The sequence below is a fragment of the Acanthochromis polyacanthus genome, chromosome 1 (genome assembly GCF_021347895.1).
Source record: "Acanthochromis polyacanthus isolate Apoly-LR-REF ecotype Palm Island chromosome 1, KAUST_Apoly_ChrSc, whole genome shotgun sequence".
NCBI lineage: Eukaryota > Metazoa > Chordata > Actinopteri > Pomacentridae > Acanthochromis > Acanthochromis polyacanthus.
The window spans coordinates 60,108,119-60,127,456 of NC_067113.1; the positions used below are offsets into that span (position 1 = coordinate 60,108,119).

A 19,338-nucleotide genomic window follows, 5' to 3' on the forward strand; every position below is an offset into this window, starting at 1 on the left:
TGTTGCTATTTTCAACTGGTTCCGTTCGCATTCACACCAGTGTTTTCGCAGTTGAACCAACTACGATGAATGTTATATCTCTCCCCAGTCGTTTGGCGGCGCTGTTCACAAAATAAGGTGTTTTAGATAACGTAGGTGAACGCTGATTGGCGCAGCATGTGAAGAGGGAAAAATCCCGGAAGAAAACAACAGGCTGTGTTTATTCCATGGATCGAGGTTTATTCGTAAACAATGAACTATGCTCTCCTGTTCGTTCTTGTTGCCATATATTCGTATCATTGCTTTATGCAGCAAGCACAAATACTGCTGTTGTTCCAGCATGAAGCTCGCATTCGGTACGAGAACATTACACAGTCGTTTTTGGCATGGAGAAGATACATTGCAAGACATTATCAGAGAAAGCGGGCGATGCTCCACAACCTGTGTAGGCTGCTACGGAAGCTCCCGAAGACCAAAAAGTCTGCTGCACCATATATATATATATATATATATATATATATATATATATATATATATATATATACCGGGCTTTGCAAAAGTTCTGTTACACGGTTTTATGATCTTTAGAGACGTTTACATGTCGTAGTGAAAAATTCCATAAAATAAACTGAAAGTTCTACCTTATAGGCAGGTGTCCTTAATACAATTTTTTTTCTCCGGTGAAGTTGTATCAAGATGGAAGTCAAAAGAGTTGAGATATCTGCTCTCCTTCATGCTGGTCACAACAAGTCTGACAGAGCCAAGCAGCTGAACATCAGCCGGATGACCGTTCACAGAGTCGCGGAGAGGCTGAAGAATGGGGAAGATCTTTCAGTGATCTTTCAAGAATGGTGAAGACCTGAAAGATCTTCACCATTCTTTAGCCTCTCCGCAACTCTGTGGACGGTCATCCGGCTGATGTTCAGCACAAAGGAGAGCAAATATCTCAACACTTTTGACTTCCATCTTAATACAACTTCACCGGAGAAAAAAATTTGTATTCAGGACACCTGCCTATAAGGTAGAACTTTCAGTTTATTTAATGGAATTTTTCACTCCGACATGTAAACGTCTCTAAAGATCACGAAACCCAGTGTAACAGAAGTTTTGCAAAGCCCGGTATATACACAAATTACCATGTTTGAGACATTTCAAATTCACCTACCAAAGAACATTACCGTTCAAACGTTTGGGGTCACCCAGACAATTTCATGTTTTCCATCAAAGCTCACACTTTTATTCATGTGCTAACATAATTGCACAAGGGTTTTCTAATCATCAATGAGCCTTTCAACACCATTAGCTAACACAATGTAGCATTAGAACACAGGAGTGATGGTTGCTGGAAATGTTCCTCTGTACCCCTATGGAGGTATTCCATTAAAAATCTGCCATTTCCAGTTAGAATAGTCATTTAGCACATTAACAATGTCTACACTGGATTTATGATTCATTTAATGTTATCTTCATTGAAAAAAAAAAGCTTTCTTTCAAAAACGAGGACATTTCTAAGTGTAACTACTCTGGTCTGATATAATGAAGGCATCATAAAAATGCCTTCTAACATTTATTGTCTCTTCAGTGAGCTGACACTGTGGAACTATGAAAATAAAGACAAAAAAATCCAATACAAACACAAAGTTTCACAAAAAGTGTTTCTAATTGGACGGATTCTAAAAGTAAGTCTTTCCAGCTAGTTTTCTGTTGTTAGACAGGTCCAGTATACTAGCTTGTGACAACAACATATTAAACTGCTTAATAAACACTTTAACAAATGATGCCAACAAAGGGTAGGGTTAGGGCTAGTTTTAGAAACAAATCGTATGTGCCTCTCTGACCATGCAGAAAAGTTGTGTTTTTAGGCCATATCATTTCCTCTCTGGCAGTGTTGCAGCCATATTACATCTGAGCCGCAATCCCACAGGTGTGACCCGTAATTAAACTGTGGTCAAATGACTTGTTTCATTCTTCTTCAAATGAACATTTTAAAGCATCATTGCATTTTAAACCAAACATCAGTTTGAAAGGTGTACATTGTCAAAGTAACCTTTCAGGTCCAGCCCTAGTTGTAATGTTATTTTCTATCTACTGAGCCTGGGCCATTTGGAGGGAAGTGAAATACAGTATATCACTGGAAGTAGTTTTCACTGTTCAAACATAAAAACGTCACCTTACTACAGGTATTTGTTTTTAACCCTCGTGTTGTCCTTACCAAAAAATGTTGTTGCTTTGAAAAAAGTCCAAAAATTCAGAAGAAGTTCCCCAAATTTATAAAAAATTTGCAAAATCTTCAGGAAGAAAATTCCTGAAAAGTTTCTCTCAAGTTTTTTTTGTTGATAAAAAATCCCCAAATTTGACAGTGAAATTCACTGGATTTTGGTTGATTTTTTTTCTGAATATTCTTAAGCATTTTTTATTTGTTTTTTCCACTAAAAAATGTTCAAAAATTTCCCAATTTTTTTTTGAAAATGTAGAAATTTTCACTGTGAAAATATGTTTTTTTTCCATGGTGATAATATCCATCTTACGCGCACAAGTTCTAACTTGACAAGATAAAAGGCTGTATCATGTTTTAATTGCATTTCCCACAGTTACTTTGTTTGCATTATTACATTTACTTTATGATGTGAGTAGCAGCAGTAATCTCTACCTTTTTTCATCATTGAGTATGAGACTGTTCCATGTTGTCGGGTCATGGTGAACCCAGATGTTGCAGTGGAAATAGCTTTGCTAAAAACATGTAACTAAAAAAGAAAACATTACTGAGACTTTTCTTAAACATGCTTGATGTGCAGCCATGGCCATAAGTTTGGACACAAGTACCATGACGCTTGTGAATCTTAGAAAATACCACAAAATTGTCACTTACAATATACAGCCATGGCCATACGTTTGGACACAGCATGACTTATGTCTGTTTTGATGTCTATTACAGAACATAAGTATATTGTAAGTGACAATTTTGTGGTATTTTCTAAGATTCACAAGCGTCATGGTACTTGTGTCCAAACTTATGGCCATGGCTGTAGTATTCATTACAGCTATGGCACATTAATTATTGCACACAAACGACGCCTCGGCTCCATAGTTTCACCCTTCTTTTGATGTTTCCATTCACTTATTGCAATGTGTTTATGCCCTACTTTGGAATTTTTATCGCTGTCAGAATAGAGGGATAGGCTGATGGATGATGACACAGTGGAGGAAGAAAGCCTCCAGCAGTTTTCTGTCAGAGTTTTCAGCATAGAGCGCAATGTGGAGGCCTCAGGGAGCTACAGGGGGTCAGGAGGTGACACTGCTGGACATATTTAGTATTCAGTCACAGTTCAGTGTGCAGTAGGGAGATGGTGGAGTCATTCCTGTAGCTTACCCCTCCACATTCACCACACACACCTCCTGCATGTCTTTATAAAGGCCTCCAGAGGACCGAGGGGGTCAGCAGAAATGTCAACCAGTCGGTCACAGAGGAGGCTGACGGAGAAAGCTCAGCTGCACTCCTTTTGCAGCACTTATATATTTATGTGCATTTTCTCCGCATCACACAAGCTCAGTATCTCTGAAAAACATAACTAACATGATCATCTTCTTTCCCATTGAAAACACAACTCATCATCTGTATGAACTCGCCTCTCTGATGAGTTTCTCTCGCTGTGACAGAATCAAAAACACTTCTGCTGTCATAAAAGCTAATGACATGAAAATGGTGCTCTAAACTTTGTTTTGTTAGCAGGAGAATTCCAGCTCAATCACTGACAAGCTCATCAGCTAAATGTGAAAAGCTGCCAGCAGTATGAACCGTTCCAGTGAAGAGGAAGCCTCCATCAGGCTTATTGCAGCTACAGAGCTGCTGGAGAGATGGGACACAAATCACACTGCTGGTGGAACATGTGGCTCCACCTTGCTTGCTAGTGTGGTAGCAGAGTTCAGTTCAGTTATTTATGTTGTTTTCTGTAGAAACACTTCATCAGGAAATCAATTCCAAATAGCACCTACAGTGTGTTTCAGCCCTACAACAGGTGAAGGTAATGTGTGTTTTCATTAAGACGCAATGCTAACGCAGCATAAACACAAGCGGACCGGTGTTCTGTAGTTCCTACAAAAAGCTGTTCTGACTGAATGTAAACATGGGCGACATGATTTATACACAGAGTGATCTTACCCTAGAAAAGATGCAACCTGAGGCGCTAAAGGATACTACAGTGGTAAGGTTTCAGTGCTTGTTTTGAGATGGTACCTCCAGCTTGTTAGAGTGTTCCCGAGGAACTAATCAGCTGTCTGCATGAGGGGAGGCCAGCCAGGGCTCTTGTTACTGTTTCTACAATTGAAATTCTTTCTAGTTGGACGTGGTGAAGGTTGGAGCTCAGACAGATATCGATGTGATCACAAATCACTTTGTACGTTTCACTTTAGAGGCGTCTTCGTCACCGACTGTTGAATGTGTTTTCTTAAGTACATGCTACATTAAGTAAATGCATCACTTTTCAAATGCACCTCATTTACATTTAAGTTTACATTCGAGGCTTGTAATCCGTTCTGTCGAAACCCTGCCCTCTCTCTCTCAAGTAGCCTCTGCACAGGTTCAAATCTGCTTCTGCTCAGAGCTGTTGGTCAGCACTCAGATACACTGCTGCTACACAAATGTCATGTGCTTCAGTGTGAGAGCATCTCCTCGCTCTCACACTGCTTCTGTGCATTCGCAAATCTTCTGCTCTCAGATCTGTGATCTTCATCTCAGATCTCAAGGAAACAGCCCTGCTGCAAGGTAGTTACATTACATATGTTTGTAACTGATGCTTTACTGTTCAAACATACATCAGTAAGTGAAGCTGTTACCATTCAAGTGGAAGCATTACTAGTGAGAGGCTCTGATACTGTAAATAAGGTTTAAAGATTATGCTTTTTAGGATTTCCTCTTTCCTGCAGTGTGTTATATAGCTGCTTCCTTGCCCAAAGAAAGCCTGAAGGGAGTTATTCTCTCCCACTGAAAACACTGCTCCATACCTGAAATGCCTTGTTTGAATCCAGGCTTGTCTTCTGTTACCTTTTTACATCACTAGGTAACACATTTCCATAAGACTTTCACAGCTACTTTGGCCACAACCTCAAGCAGCGAATAAGCAGCTGCATCTGTCATTATTTCCTTGCTAGAGCACATCCCCAGACTCAAAGATCTGGGTTTATGGTAGGTATCTAATGCTGCCTGGCATGCATTTTTCAAACATTAAAGCTTTTAAAAGTATTCTAGTAGACCCAAAACTAAAATCTAAAATCATTTATCACATAGTTACTCATACTGCTAGTGACATTTTATGACATTTGAAAGTTTAATTTAGTTTGTCTTCTCTAATAAGGCTCTAATAGACATGTATGTTAGCACATGCGAGCAGGGCTTTGGTCATGACTGGATGGAAAATGTGAATATAAATATTTGTAATGACGGATGATTGGCATATTTTTTTGACATACAGAGAAATAAGTATGTCCAAAAATAAAAACAGTTTAGTTGTGACACACTCAGAGTGAATGGAAGAAAGACAACAGAGGGAAAGTTTATTTCCAGGGCTTTACTTGTATACTTGTGACATGACCTAAATAAATTTGTACTTGTGCTTTTACCTACATAACTGTGAGACATAACTATTAGCACTCAGGTGCAGTATGTACATGTTAGGGATTAATATATTTGTGCCTTGTAGAAGCAGACGTATGCATGAGTGAAGATAAGAAGAAGAGAAGGAGAGTGTTTATGTGCGTCCGTTCGCTTCCTACAGCCAGCCTGTTAGTTTTCAGGTGTCAGATGTGCGGCTGTGTGGGCGCAGGTTGTGTGCTGCTGAAAAAGACACACTGGTTTCCAGGTAACAGGCAGGAGAAGACGGTCTACCTTCATATTCTTTTGCTTCCCTTTAGCCGAGAGGGAACGCTCGTTTTTGCAGCTCTGCCCCCAGCCCATCTCTTTGTAGATGTCATGCTAATTAGCTTTATTCATTTTCTTTTCTCCAAATACTCAGCAGAAAGCTGCAGAAGAAGACTCACTGTAATGCACAAATCTTCAACAACGCAAAACATACCGTCAACTTGAAAGAAGACTGCTTGCGTTCTTTCCCTGTTTTCAGGTTTTTTTAGGTTTCAATAGATACAACAATAGCAATGGTCTTAGTTTATCAACTCAGACTTGGTAAGAATACTGGTCAACTCACTCCCCAGAAAACTCACTCCCCATATGCTTAGGTTACTTACCTATAACTAGCTGACATCCATGGATAATATCCTTTTACACTGAAAGCTGAAATACCTCTGTGTTGCCATTGATATGTAAAAAGAAAAATAGGCAAATACTTGAGGTAAACTACTGGGCCCCTTAAGGCTTAACTCTTGAACAATAGAAGGCTCTTTAGGTCACTTACATCCTCAATAAATGTCACTCTTGCCAGTGAACAACTCAGTTAATTTGTTCAAAGGTGTCAAGAACTCACATGTCACTGTTGGCAGTTAACACCTCAGTTAACACGAGCAAACCCAGGTTTTTTTGGCTATAAAGAAAACCCAGAAAGTGGTCAGAAGACCCCGATACCAAACTGACGACTCTGGATAGCTACAATTAGCATCTGAATATTTGCAAATGTGGCTGCAGGGCTATCTTGGCTTGTCAAACAATAGACCACTCAAACAGGCAACCTCCACAAGGAACAGTCCTGGCTCCATTCCTGTTGACTCTGTATACATCTGACTTCAAATACAGCACTGAGTCCTGCCACATTCAGAAATACTCTGATGACACTGCTATCATGTTGAGACTGACATGCAACATTCACTGACATTCAATGAAACATTAAAATACTGACAGTCAGTGATAATATACTGTTAACATGCAAATGTCCTGGGAAATCTGAATATTTAAATAAAAAATTTGAAACTTCAAAACTGTTCTTATATCTTATGCCAATTAATTATAATCATAATTATATATATATATATACACACGCGGACAAAATTGTTGGTACCCCTCAGTTAAAGAAGGAAAAACCCACAATTCTCACTGAAATCACTTGAAACTCACAAAAGTAACAATAAATAAAAATTTATTGAAAATTAAATAATCAAAAACAGCCATTACTTTTGAATTGTTGATTAACATAATTATTTAAAAAAACAAACTAATGAAACAGGCCTGGACAAAAATGATGGTACCTCTATAAAAGATTGAAAACTATTTGACCAGAGTGACATGATTAACTCAGGTGTGTCATTTAATTGACATCACAGGTGTTTCCAAACTCATAATCAGTCAGTCTGCCTATTTAAAGGGAGACAAGTAGTCACCCTGCTGTTTGGTGAAAAGGTGTGTACCACACTGAACATGGACAACAGAAAGCGAAGGAGAGAATTGTCCCAGGACATCCGAAAAAAAATTATAGACAAACATCTTAAAGGTAAAGGCTATAAGAGCATCTCTAAACAGCTTGAAGTTCCTGTGACAACAGTGGCTCATATTATTCAGAAGTTCAAGACCCACGGGACAGTAGCCAACCTCCCTGGACGTGGCCGCAAGAGGAAAATTGATGACAAATTGAAGAGACGGATCGTTCGAATTGTATCCAAAGAACCCAGAGCAACCTCCAAAGAAATTAAAGGTGAACTCCAAGGCCAAGGTACATCAGTGTCAGATCGCACCATTCGTCGTTGTTTGAGCCAAAGTGGACTTCATGGGAGACGACCAAGGAGGACACCACTGCTGAAAAAAACTCATAAAAAAGCGAGACTGGAATTTGCAAAAATGCATGTTGACAAGCCACAAAGCTTCTGGGAGAATGTCCTTTGGACAGATGAGACCAAACTAGAGCTTTTTGGTAAGGCACATCAACTCTATGTTCATAGACTCAAAAACCAAGCATACGAAGAAAAGAACACTGTCCCTACGGTGAAACATGGAGGAGGCTCAGTAATGTTTTGGGGCTGCTTTGCTGCATCTGGCACAGGGTGTCTTGAAAGTGTGCAAGGTACGATGAAATCTGAAGACTATCAAGGCATTCTGGAGAGAAATGTGCTGCCTAGTGTCAGAAAGCTTGGTCTCAGTCGCAGGTCATGGGTCTTCCAACAGGACAACCATCCAAAACACACAGCCAAAAACACCCAAGAATGGCTGAGAGAAAAGCGTTGGACTATTCTAAAGTGGCCTTCTATGAGCCCAGATCTGAATCCCATTGAACATATGTGGAAGGAGCTGAAACATGCCATTTGGAGAAGACACCCATCAAACCTGAGACAACTGGAGCTGTTTGCTCATGAGGAGTGGGCCAAAATACCTGTTGACAGCTGCAGAATGCTCATTGACAAATACAGAAATCATTTAATTGCAGTGATTGCCTCAAAAGGTTGTGCAACAAAATATTAAGTTATGGGTACCATCATTTTTGTCCAGGCCTGTTTCATTAGTTTGTTTTTTTTAAATAATTATGTTAATCAACAATTCAAAAGTGATGGCTGATTTTGATTATTTAATTTTCAATAAATTTTTATTTATTGTTACTTTTGTGAGTTTCAAGTGATTTCAGTGAGAATTGTGGGTTTTTCCTTCTTTAACTGAGGGGTACCAACAATTTTGTCCACGTGTGTATATATATATATATATATATATATATATATATATATATTTATTTATTTATTTATTTATTTATTTATTTTGGGTTATATGGGGAGTGAGTTGACCAGGTACCCTTGGTAACCAGCACATGCACCATATACAGTGCCTTGTGAAAGTATTCGGCCCCCTTGAACTTTTCAACCTTTCGCCACATTTCAGGCTTCAAACATAAAGATAGGAAATTTTAATTTTTTTGTCAAGAATCGACAACAATTGGGACACAATCATGAAGTGGAACGAAATTTATTGGATATTTTATACTTTTTTAACAAATAAAAAACTGAAAAGTGGGGTGTGCAATATTATTCGGCCCCTTTACTTTCAGTGCAGCAAATTCACTCCAGAAGTTCAGTGAGGATCTCTGAATGATCCAATGTTGTCCTAAATGACTGATGATGATAAATAGAATCCACCTGTGTGTAATCAAGTCTCCGTATAAATGCATCTGCTCTGTGATAGTCTCAGGGTTCTGTTTAAAGTGCAGAGAGCATCATGAAGACCAAGGAACAGACCAGGCAGGTCCGAGATACTGTTGTGGAGAAGTTTAAAGCCGGATTTGGATACAAAAAGATTTCCCAAGCTTTAAACATCTCAAGAAGCACTGTGCAAGCAATCATATTGAAATGGAAGGAGCATCAGACCACTGCAAATCTACCAAGACCCGGCCGTCCCTCTAAACTTTCACCTTGAACAAGGAGAAGACTGATCAGAGATGCAGCCAAGAGGCCCATGATCACTCTGGATGAACTGCAGAGATCTACAGCTGAGGTGGGAGAGTCTGTCCATAGGACAACAATCAGTCGTACACTGCACAAATCTGGCCTTTATGGAAGAGTGGCAAGAAGAAAGCCATTTCTCAAAGATATCCATAAAAAGTCTCGTTTGAAGTTTGCCACAAGCCACCTGGGAGACACACCAAACATGTGGAAGAAGGTGCTCTGGTCAGATGAAACCAAAATGGAACTTTTTGGCCACAATGCAAAATGATATGTTTGGTGTAAAAGCAACACAGCTCATCACCCTGAACACACCATCCCCACTGTCAAACATGGTGGTGGCAGCCTCATGGTTTGGGCCTGCTTTTCTTCAGCAGGGACAGGGAAGATGGTTAAAATTGATGGGAAGATGAATGGAGCCAAATACAGGAGCATTCTGAAAGAAAACCTGTTGGAGTTTGCAAAAGACCTGAGACTAGGATGGAGACTTATCTTCCAACAGGACAATGATCCAAAACATAAAGCCAAATGTACAATGGAATGGTTCACAAATAAACGTATCCTGGTGTTAGAATGGCCAAGTCAAAGTCCAGACCTGAATCCAATCGAGAATCTGTGGGCAGAGCTGAAGACAACTGTTCACAAACGCTCTCCATCCAACCTCACTGAGCTGGAGCTGTTTTGCAAGGAAGAATGGGCAAGAATTTCAGTCTCTCGATGTGCAAAACTGATAGAGACATACCCCAAGCGACTTGCAGCTGTAATTGCAGCAAAAGGTGGCGCTACAAAGTATTAATGCAAGGGGGCCGAATAATATTGCACGCCCCACTTTTCAGGTTTTTATTTGTTAAAAAAGTTTAAAATACCCAATAAATTTCGTTCCACTTCACGATTGTGTCCCACTTGTTGTTGATTCTTGACAAAAAAATTAAAATTTTATATCTTTATGTTTGAAGCCTGAAATGTGGTGAAAGGTTGAAAAGTTCAAGGGGGCCGAATACTTTCACAAGGCACTGTAGCTACAGCTAAAAAGCTCAACCCCAAACCTTATCCTACCTTTAAATCACCGCTTTTTTAATTATTATGAATATAAGTCAACAGAAACCAAATGGGAGTAAAAATGACAAGATCAGAAAAAAAGTAATTAATAAAAGAACAAGAAAAGCACTCTGAGAGTGCAGCACTCTGTCAAGGCTGCTCAGTCGTATCATTTCCAATGGCTGAAATAATGAAAAAATTGGTGACAGAAATTACGGCACTATAGAATGATAGATGTACTCACAAACAAAATGACCTTGCGCAGGCGTGTTATGCACGTTATGTACGGATACCAAATCTTGTGACCTAAATATGTAGCAGGCGGCAAGAATTGATGGGACTTGGAAACACCCCCACAGTTTAATAAATTATTCCTTGTATCATTTCTGGCGGAGAAGTCCTGATGAGTCCGCAACGGTCGATTTGTAGTAGGATCACAATCATGTGATCGTCAGCAGGCAGCTGATGTAGTGTTCACTTGTCATAGTTACAGTGACATCATGCCACTTTCTTGCAATGATACAGAAATCTTTAACAAATTTGTGGATCCAGACTATAAGCCACATCACTGCCAAAATCTAATCAATTAGTCCTTGTGTCATTTCTGACCTTCCCTGAAAATTTCATCCAAATTCGTTAGTCTGTTTTTGAATATTGTTGCGAACAGACAGACAGATGGACAAATGTACGCTGATCATCACAAAACTCTGCCGTTCCTTGGCAGAGCAATTAAGAGCTAAATATAAAAATGTCACAACACCAGAAGCAGTGTGGTCATGAGTGTTTTTCTTCCAAACCTTGAAGAGGTACAGCGTCCTCCATAATTACTGGCACCCCTGGTTAAGATGTGTTCTTTAGCTTATAATAAATTCTTTTTTTTTTCTAAATAATATAGGACCACAATGAAAAAAGAGGAAAATCCAACCTTTAATTCAAGCGCATTTATTCAGTGGGGGAAAAAAATCACACATGAAGAAATAATTATCAAATCACGTGTGCCACAATTATTAGCAGCACTGATGTTAATACTTTGTACAACCCCCTTTTGCCAACAAAACAGCACCTAATCTTCTCCTATAATATATTTTTCAACAATTTTCAGTGTGAGAGTATGCTTCTGCAATAAAAACTGAATTTATTTTAAGGCTTTCAACACATCTTAGCCAGGGGTACCAATAATTATGGAGGGCGCTGTAACAAGTGTGTGATGGATGAAAAATGAACATTTCACTGTAAGAGGCAAACAACATTTTGTGTGACGTTGTGATTACTGTCCATGTGCTGTAAGTCACACATGTCTGAAACAGGTGAAAACACCCATGTATCACCTGTCTTCACCCTATTAGTAACAATGCTGCCGTTCAGCACGGCCAATATCTTAGCATAGTGATTTAGAATGCTAACATTAAGTCATTACCACCACATGTGAAGTAGACATGAGGCTGTTGCCAATGTAATAAACTTTCCAGACATTTTATGTTGAATGTACTTATCCAGCCAAAGTACTGGAAAAATCAAGTGTGTGACCTGATAATGGAAGATGAAGATAAAAAGCTAGGGGATTACATAAATCAATACAATTCCTCCAGAGAGAAAAATGTGTGTGTTTGTAGCAAATATCAGTACAATCCAGTAGCTGTCAGATGATTCAGTCAAAAGCACCAATGCAGGCCTCATGTTGCTGCTAGAGGACAAGGAACGACTGGGAAATAACAAAACTGGATGGACTTTCGATTCATTTTCACTTTTGCTGAGATATTACACTACATAACCTTGACTGGCTGGTGAAGCTACTGGAAGAGTCATGGGATCACACAAAAGTTATGCACCTGTTTTACTCTTACTATTAACAAGCAAACTCTATCCATGCAACTTCTCCTAATATCAGCAAATGCATGCACTGGGACTGGAACTAATTTTCCTCCCTTATGCTAACTCCCTCAAAAGGCTAAAGGTAGTTACCGGTAGCGACAATAATTTGCGGTGACTGCAGTAAAAAAGATGCAGAGTCCATGCAGCAGAATGGCTTCCTTTGACCTGGAATGTGTTTGTTGACAAGCCAGCCAGTCCTGCCTAACAAATTTTCACACTGAGATTGGATATTGCAGTTGAAGTTGCAGGCAAGTGTAAATGAAAATACCCATCATCACATGTTGATTCCATGTGATACAGATTTATTCTTCTAACAAGATGTCTATCAGCACTCCATGGCTGTCTATTCAATGTGAAAAATTGGACTGAAAACCACAAGGATCCAACAAGTCCTCAAATTCATACGACCACATCGGTCATATGTAACATGCACCGGAATACGACCCATGAGAGCGTATTTACGTTAGCGCCCCTACAGGGAAAAGGAATGCATTACAGGATTTAATTCGAGAAACGGCTTTTCCCTCGCGAAACGGCTTTTTCCTCCCTTTCCCAGCACGGGTTTAGGGTTATGGTTTGGGTTAGGGTGAGGGAAAGGGATAGGGATAGTGTTAGATAAAAGTTTGTTCATGGTGACGTTTCACCAGCGACACCGGAGTGTCGATATTTACTCAATCGTATGAGGTCGCATAGTCAAAACGTAACACTCTGTCATAATACGGGCGTGTACAGACGACCTATGTGGTCGTTTTTGGTTTGAGGACAGGCTGCAAAGATCAGTCATGTGATGATTGGATTGCTCTCCAAGGGAACCCTTGAGAGATTTTAGTCTTGACCAAAGTGGCAGACTAACTGACCAACATTGGGTGGTGGAACGTTTTGTCCACTAAGGGGTTGACAGCAGGTCTATGGCACAGTTCTACAAAATGGCTCATAAGTTTGGGATCACTTAGAAATTTCCTTATTTTTGAAAGAAACTTTTTTTCAATGAAGATAACAATAATTGAATGATATATCCAGTGTAGACATCGTTAATGTGGTAAATGACTATTCTAGATGGAAACGGCTGATTTTTAATGGAATATCTCCATAGGGGTACAGAGGAACATTTACAGCAACCATCACTCCTGTGTTCTAATGCTACATTGTGTTAGCTAATGGTGTTGAAAGGCTATTTGATGATTAGAAAACCCTTGTGTAATTATGTTAGAACATGAAAAAGGTGTGAGTTTTCATGGAAAGCATGAACTTGTCTGGATGACCCCAAACTTTTGAACAGTAGTGTGTATGTTGCGACCTGATGTCAGCTAATTCTTTTTCTTTGGACTGTTTTCCAAACCACTGACAATATTTAGAATATTTAATCACATAACTCCCATCCTCCAATCCCTCCACTGCACCTCCATATTGATTTTAAACTTCTTTTATTTATGCCTTCATGGTTTGGCCCCTCTGTACCTGTGCCATCTGCTTCTTCCCTACAATCCGTCTCGCTCACTGAGGTCGGCAGATCAAGCTCTACTGGTGGTGCCTAAGACCAAGAAAAAACTGAGAGGTGATCGTGCTTTTTCTGTGGCTGCTCATAAACTTTGAAACGAGCTCCCAATAAGTCAGACTGGCTGATTCATTCCCTACTTTTAAATCTGTTTTAAAAACTTTTTTTTTTTTAACTTGGCCAATGGCTCAGCTTAGAGCTTTCTTTTACTGTATTACCTGTTTTTTTTATGTCTTAGTTTTATACTTGCACACCACAAAAGCTCAAAATCTTACCAAGTCAATTTGTGCTATTTTGTTAGTCAAAATGTCTCATGCCCTTTGATTTAAGATAAATTCACTTAACAAGTAACATTTCAGCAAGATGGAGGGACTTGTTTTAAGACAATACATCTTAAATGTCTTGTTAAGTCAAAGAATCTTGAAATTATCTTGTTTTAACTCTCGTGTTGTCCTGTGTGTCAAATTGACCTGTTTTAAAGTTTAAAAATGTGAAAAAGTGATATGTTTTCACAGTGAAAACTGCCACATTTTCAAACTTTTTTGGGAAATTTTTTGATGGATAAAAAGAAGTGCTTAAAAATGTTTCTTTAAGAACATTCAGGCAAAAATCAACCAAAATCCAGCAAAATTTGCTGGATTTTGGTTGATTTTTACCTGAATGTTTTTAAAGAAAATATTTCAACTTTTAGTGATATATATGGAATCACTTTAGATATTTTTAGGATTTTTTGGATGACTTTTATTCATTTTTGGGAAAATATTGACAATTTTTTTATTTAGAAATTTTTTAAAGATTTTTATTTCTTGCCAAATTTAGGGATTTAAAAAAATAATAATAATAAATAAAACTTTTAAAGGAAACTTTTAAGGAATTTTCTTCCTGAAGATTTTGCATTTTTTTTAAATGAATTTGGGGAATTTTTTTTGCTGAATTTTGGATTTTTTTCAGACAAGGCAACAATATTTTTTGGTGACAACAGGAGGGTTAAGACACCTAATCTTGACAATCCCGGTAAAATGTAGCTTAAAATAAGTTTTCCCAGCTAATTTTAAGATCTCAATCTTCTAAATGTCATATCTTATTTCAAGAAATCTCACCAAGCCATTTTTCACTTGTTCTGTTGGCAGATTTTGTCACTTATTTCACAGTAAAAGTTCTTTGAAATAACTTTATTTTTTTCCTGTTTTGAGAGGGGCATTTTGTCCAGTGCACTATTTGTATTTTTTCATTGTGTACAGCACTTTGGTCAACAGTGCTAATTTGAAAGTGCTTTAGAAATAAAGTTGGATTGGATTTAGAATTAGCCAGTGTTAGAACTATGCTTGAATACCTAAATGTTTACTGGGAAGCAACTAGAATACCTAAAAAATCATTCAAATCAATTTTGAAAACATGCATTCTCTCCTTCTCGTTTTTCTCCACAGATTGTTACAGATTTTGTCTTCCTGTGTCCGTCTCGGAGGTCAGCTCGCACCGGCACCGCGGCAGGCAGCGAGGTGTGGATGTACGTGTTCGACCACGTGACCTCGGACCACCGTGTCTGGTCAGGTCTCACTTTCTGCTACCAGCACGCCTGCCACGGTGCCGAGCTGCCCTTTATCTTTGATTCTGCCTCGGTGGCCAACTTCACCCTGTCGCTGCCAGAGAAGCTGCTGTCCAATCGGATGCTGTGCTACTGGGGCGCCTTCGCCCACATGGGTGACCCTTCCTCCAGGGAACAACAGACGTTTTTCTGCCGGCAGCAGCGTCTGCCCGTTTGGCCTCGTTACTCTGACACCAGCGGCTGGCTGAACATGAACCTGACGGTGCGCTCTCATGCACAAGTGGAAACCAGGAACCATATATGCGACTTCTGGGATCAACTGGGCATTTATTAGTGAAGGAACAGGCTTGGTGATAATATTTCTGTTCAATTTGCAGTCTGGAGTTGTGATGTTTATCATTGTATTATATATCCATTAGAAATAAACTTGACCTTTTAGGAATTGCTACCAAACAGCGACCATTTACTTCTCTCCATAATATAATTTTGTAAGGTCTTAATCTAATTATATGAAATGTCCTGAGATGACTTTTGTTGTAAGCTGATGCTGTACAAATGAGACCTCTTCAGCTGCATGTATTACTTTTGAAGGCAAAGCTAGTGCTGTTTGAGAGAAACAGGACATAGACTGCAGAAGAAAATGGAGTTCCTTGTAAATTTATAGATCAGTCTACACCGATGGTTAATATACAAAATGCCAAATAAAGTCCAGAGTTTAAATATGACCGCATGAAGCAAAATCCATCCATCCATTATCTGTACACCACTTAATCCTCTTTAGGGTCCTACTGTACTACCTGCACTCCTATCAACAGAGTTCTATGTTAAAATTCATTTCGTAAGAACATGTGTTAATCTGTTCTTTCTCTGTACAATGAGTAAGTAAGAAGTTTCCCTTTTGTTTTTCATTTTACTCTGGTGTTACTCTGGTGACCGGGAGTTTATGTCCTCCATAACATGTATTTACTCTGTAAATTTTTATTGAAATACTAAGCCCGTCTTTTAATTTCTTATCTTATTGGAAAACTTACAGCAACATTGATTTATAGTGTACTGTAATTTAGATTGCAGCCAAGATGTTGTAATACACTCTACACTAAAAATTGTCACTGTAGGAGTCCTGACCAAGTTTTCTTTTGTGATTATTTGGCAGTGAGAATGTTTCGTCTAATATCTTAAGTTCCAATAACTCAGCTAATCAGCCCCCGAAAAGACAAAGAGATGATTTTAGCAATTATCTGGATAGCATAGGGTACCACTAAGCAGCTAAAGAGTGAGATTTCTCTCACAATTTGGTGGAGACCAAGACAGAGCCAAAAGGAGGGTCAGTATTAGACTTCTTTACCATATGGCCAGAAACACAACTTGAAATGAATGCTAATATTGTTCAATTTCAAACACCTGTTTGCTGTGATGTAGACGTATTCGGAATTCTAAAATGTGGGACCAAGTCAGAAAAAGAGACACAATGTGAGCACATCCAGACCCAAATAGACCTGAGTATAATAATTCCAGTCCAAAATGCTGTTTGGGTCCACTGAGGTAGTGGACATACTGACAACACAGACCCAAGACCTACTGCTGTGAAGCAAGATCCAGTGAAAGGAAACTGAGTAGAATTTGACCTGGTCTGACTTGGGTTCTGTGATGGATCTTGAGTACTCACAACTGAGTTGACCCAACCTCTGCTATGGTGTGTTGCAACCCGGTCTCTCAAGGATTCGTGAAACGAAACCATAGATTAATTTACGTGACAGTTTCACGAATCCTTGTGAGACCGGGTTGTGTGTTTGGAACTGGCTACGCTACTCTGAATTGGTCAAAAAGTCTGTGATCCCCAACATTTGGGGAAATTGAAACCAAAGTGCAACATCAAAACGCAATCTTACCATGGAAACCTGCCAGTGTTATCATCAATAATACAAGAGCAGAACTACCGAATAGTGAGCTGCAGAGCAACACCATTATATACGTATATTATGTAAGTGAATAAAAAAACATTTAATGTTTTGTTTAGAATCCAGTAAAGTTTATTCTTATTTTTTCTTCTTTAACTTGAGATTTATTATCATTTAGGAAAGTAATACCTTGCACTGATTAGCCCGTAAGAAGTTTATGTCACAACAGTTGACTACAATCTGAAGCCTTCCGTCTACTCAGCTCATATCATATAAATATAAAGTATCTGATTTAATGTGTTGTTTTACTAAAACTGAATTTGAAGGTCCAGGGTTAATCTGTGCAAAACACTCTATTCTTCAAAGACCTGTTCATACTGATAAGCTTCCAGTAATACCAAGAAGAGAGGAGGAAGTAGATTAAATGATGAAACATTAGAAATTTCTTCCCCAACAGGTATTAACCTGCAAAAACGAGAGGGCAAATCTTTTTGAGTGCAAATGTTTTTTGGTCTTTTATAATGAAAAATTCAATATCTTATCATCTGCACGGCTGTGGTAATTAATGCAGAACATTCAGCCTTTGAATTATCTCCATGGCATTGAATAAAGAGACTGTGGTAACAGTTCTGTTTGGTAAGAGGAGGAATATGAATATTTGTTGTTTGTTACAGCCGGCCCTTCTGGAATACTCAAGCTGAAGTGTTTTCCATTTAGTGCAGCCCAAGGCTAAAGGATAGCAAGACCTTTCAGTGTGGAAGAAGAGCAGCTACAACTGCTCTGCTCTTCATGTCTGGTCTGGGAGTGTTTCTCTTCATGCTCTAGTTTCGCCTCAGAGACTGTCATGTTGAGTTGATGAAGTTATGGTGGGTTCCGTGCTGTTTCTGCCAACTGCCCCAATTTCTGTTCTTTTATTTATCACAAATAAGCCACCTCATTTCCTGTGTGGGAGACTTTTCCCTAACCGAATATAAAAGCTTTCATAAATGGGGCTGGAGTTGTGATATCATTTGGGAGCCAAGCAGCCACACAATCATTTTTAGCTCCACCAACAGCGAGGCTCCGGGGATGAAATGTATGTGTGACAGGTTAAAAAATCGATTTAGAAAAGATTAGAAATGGTTAAGGTATTAAAAGTGTATTATACACAGGTTTAAAAGCTGAAAGCAGAGTTTATGATGAGTCAATTATCAGTTAAAAACAAGTTAAAAAGGATCTATTATCCATAATTATTTCGTTTACATGATTGTTACATTTAAAATGGTAAAACTGTACTAGAGATATAGAAACTATTTACATATTTACAAATGATTTAGAGGTTGATGATACATGATCGATTGCTTTGGTCTGGAGTTGTGTTCCTGCCTGCACTGTTTTAGCTCTGTGCTCTTTTGAATAAAACAAAATGGAGAAAGGACGCACGTCTCGTCTCTCTCTTAAGTTTTAGGAAAAAGTTCCACCAACCTCTCCCAAAATCGTGGAGCAGAGGGTACAACATTTGGAGGCACCGCTGGGATGTTCAGTGAGTGAAAAATCCACCAGAAGTAAGTGGGAGCTCAAGCTGAATATCCCTATCGAACCCTAGCATGCCAAGCTAGCATCGGAGACACGACGCACCTCAGGCATTCACCGCAGCTCTGTCAGCACGTGCAGCAGGTTGTATCTACTAGTGAGCACAGCCACCACTAGAGGACACCATCTTATCACAAAGCTAACAGAAGCCAAGTTGAACTGTTTTGTGTCAAATTCTCTGATGAAAATGGAGTCAGAGCTGGAGAAAGTGCAGCTCGAAGTTACAGGAGCTTTATATGGACTGGATATTGAACAACTGCTAAAGATTTGCAACGAATTAAACATATCTGGACTTGAAAATGAGAAGCTTGAAGAAAAAACTCGAGGCCAGCTAATCACTTTTATCGTGAGCTATGTGGGAAGAGATGAGTTAGCTGAGCTTGAAGATGAGGGGATTTCTGATTTGCTCAGCATCAAAGACTTGATTGAAAGTTTAAAGATGCCAGAGTTAGAGCTATCAGGTGAAGATAAAGAGAGAGAAGACCTACAGAAAGAGGTAAATGTCCTACGAAGTACACTACAAGCTAAAGAAGAAGCAATGAGTCAGCTAATGAGTAAGAAAGTGAGCCTTCAAAACACAC

The 19,338-nt window shown here is 39.0% G+C and overlaps 1 protein-coding gene across 1 annotated transcript in view; it reads left to right on the plus strand.

Annotated features, from left to right (window-relative positions):
• Positions 1-17,235, plus strand: part of LOC110966399 (crystal protein) — a 34,385-nt gene extending 17,150 nt beyond the window's left edge. Inside the window, exon 8 of the mRNA XM_022215743.2 lies at positions 15,169-17,235. Within this exon, the coding sequence (XP_022071435.1) occupies positions 15,169-15,621 (453 nt within the window). The 3' untranslated portion in view covers positions 15,622-17,235. The remainder of the gene's footprint in view (positions 1-15,168) is intronic.
• Positions 17,236-19,338: the final 2,103 nt, after the last annotated feature.